Below are 2,808 nucleotides of genomic sequence, written 5' to 3' on the forward strand. Positions count from 1 at the left end.
AAAAAAAAAAAAAACAGAATATGATCAATCCCTACCCCAGTGTCTTCATCTGGATAAACCGAAGCCACACAAATACAACTCTCTGCTCAACTTGGGGAGCCTGCTGCTCAAATGGCTGGAAAAAGAGCTAAGCCAGGCAAGCTCACTTCCAATTTCTGACTGTTACCGTTACTTATAAATTTCACTTGTCTATTTCTCTTCTAGAGATAATTTCACATCTTTGCCCCAAACTTCACAACCCCTCTCCTCTTTTTCCTTACCTTTTGACTCGACTGAGCAACCAAAGACTTCTGCAAATTCCCACTAACACATCTGTGCCCATATACTCTGGGGATGCTTACACATGGAAGTGCTCTCATTCCTAAAGGCCAACACTTCCACTTGTGGACAAAACTCCATCTCAGCTGAAGAATCAAGGTACTTCCAGCAGTCACTTTCCTGCCATCAACTATCCTCTTCTATTACATTTTTTCAGCCTACGAATGTGCTTTTATTTCTCATCAACAAAAATCCTTTTTGACCCCAGTTTCCCCTCTGTCTCCTTTTCAGCAAAAGTCCCTACTGATATAATATAATCCCTGTCTTAAGATTTCTCTTTCAATTTGCCATTAAACCCACAATCACGATTTCACCCACCATTCCATGCATCAGGGGTAGCATGCTTCATTTATTATTCATGTGGACAAAAGATTCCTGGCCAGTCTGGAAAGCCCTGCATTAATGGATAACTTCACTGCCAACTTCAAAGCAATTATGCGAAATTGCAGTAATTATCTGGCACTGTCAACTACTGTATACATTGAAAAATGAGACTATTAATGTCTAACTTAAACCAAAACGCAAAAACCTTTACATTGAATGAGACGACGCTTGATATCTCTACCTACCTAGAACACAACATGACCTCAGGCTTGTCAGTATAAAGACAAACAATATATTTTATTAAACAGTAAAAGTGGAACACTCAACACCAAAAAAATGTGTGCTTATTTTTAAGGACATCAACGAAACTACACAGAAAATTTAAGCAGCTTTTCAGTGCAACAAAAAGGTAAGCCAAAGATTCTGCTGTTGGCACCCATGGACTTAAATGGATAAACTGCTATGAGAGCCTTTTTTAAAAAATGGTATCGTGGGCCAGGTGCAGTCAGTGGCTTATGCCTCTAGTCACAACTACTTGGGAGGTGGAGGGAGGAGGATCGCTTGAGCCCACACATTCAAGGCTGCAGTGAGCTATGGCTGGGCCACTGTACTCTAGCCTGGGTGACAGAGTAAGACCCTATCTCAAAAAAAAACAAAAAACAGAAAAAGAATCTATGTCTAGGTTTAAAACAGTCTGAGCCACAGTCCAAGGTCAATAATATCCAAAAATTTGTCAGCAAAAATCATCTTCTCAACTGGTCAGAGAAGAACCCATCAACCTCTAACATCCAGCACCTGGCCAGCATTTCTTGGTGGCGAGTTAGAAGCCTTCAATTGTAGTGTATTAGCTAGAACCCCAGGTCTATTTTTTTAATTAATTAAAAACTTAGGAAAGGACACACATCAATACAAGTAAGAAAAAACACAAAGATACCTGACTGTTCTTGCAAAATTCTCAATATACATATACTGATCTATACTGTGGTATAACCTCAACTAGGTTCCCTAGTTCTTAAAGCTTCAATGAGTGCTCCAACTTTGGTCAACTATATAAAAACTGTATGCAGAACTCTCTCTTGTAGAGTCAATCTATTCTGGAGGCTCTGAGCAACGAACCTGTTTCTTAAAAATTATTTGGGCATATGAAGCTTGCCATGTAAGTGGTCATCAGTTAAGTATTACTACATCGGTTTGATTCTTGAGTGCTACCTGTCAACTTTAAGGATAACATAGGGAAAAACTCAATGCTTTGATCTAAGTCTCTTAAAGAAACAACTATTACACTGTTTTATCCTATCACTGTGGTACTGGGAACATTGCCTCAAACGTACCACACAACGCACTAAAATACACTTGGTTCATGGAGCCTTTTCTCAATTACTCTAATAATTATACTAATAGGTAGATTAGTTGTTTTATATCCTGGCATTGGGTCTTAAAAGAGAATTCGTAATGGCACGATTTCATTCTGCAACTTTAGGGTGACCGAAAAAATCAAAAAGTACATAACTGAGAAGTAATAATGGAAAATTATGCCATCTCAGAGATAAAACTTACTATTGATTCTTTACTTATGCCATGGTGGAGTTCAGATATTCCTAATAAAAGATTAGCTTTACCTTTCTCTCTCCCAAGGAAGCGCGTTTAAAAGATACGTGTTTTAAACTATTCTCTTACCTGTTTATGGACAGAAATTTCGAAATTCCATACCCTCATTAAAAAGAAATACGTAAAGTAGTAGACCTCATCTATACAAGCTGTTTTAAACCAGAGCCAAAGATGCAAAGAACACATTCTCAAAGATAACTGACTGCAGGTTCACCTCTCAGGTATCTGATGAAGAAAAGTGAAGTGTTAAAAGATAAATGACTCAAAGACTGTAGGAGGAGCATGATGCCGCTGAGTCCTAACATACACTTGAGGAATTTTTAATAGAAACAGGTTACTATGGACCATACCTGCGGAATCGTGGTCTATAACCCCGATACATATTCTGTCTTACTGGTGGTCTACCTTGTTCTCCTGCACCCTGGTTGTCAGCACCCTGAAAAGACAATGGAGATCAAGCTTGTTGGACCAGTAACATAACAATAAAAACTCAACTGGACAAATCCAAAGTCTTAATACTAGAGTTTTTTTAAAAAAAAACCCACAATAAAACCCCCA

The 2,808-nt window shown here is 38.4% G+C and overlaps 1 protein-coding gene across 1 annotated transcript in view; it reads right to left on the minus strand.

Annotated features, from left to right (window-relative positions):
• YBX1 (Y box binding protein 1) overlaps positions 1-2,808 on the minus strand; it is a gene marked incomplete at its 5' end in the record, with an annotated part of 17,537 nt that overhangs the window by 3,770 nt on the left and 10,959 nt on the right. The window contains one exon of the mRNA XM_012646663.1: positions 2,601-2,685. Within this exon, the coding sequence (XP_012502117.1) occupies positions 2,601-2,685 (85 nt within the window). The remainder of the gene's footprint in view (positions 1-2,600; positions 2,686-2,808) is intronic.

This window comes from Propithecus coquereli, unplaced genomic scaffold (genome assembly GCF_000956105.1).
Source record: "Propithecus coquereli isolate 6110/MARCELLA unplaced genomic scaffold, Pcoq_1.0 Scaffold249, whole genome shotgun sequence".
Lineage (NCBI taxonomy): Eukaryota > Metazoa > Chordata > Mammalia > Primates > Indriidae > Propithecus > Propithecus coquereli.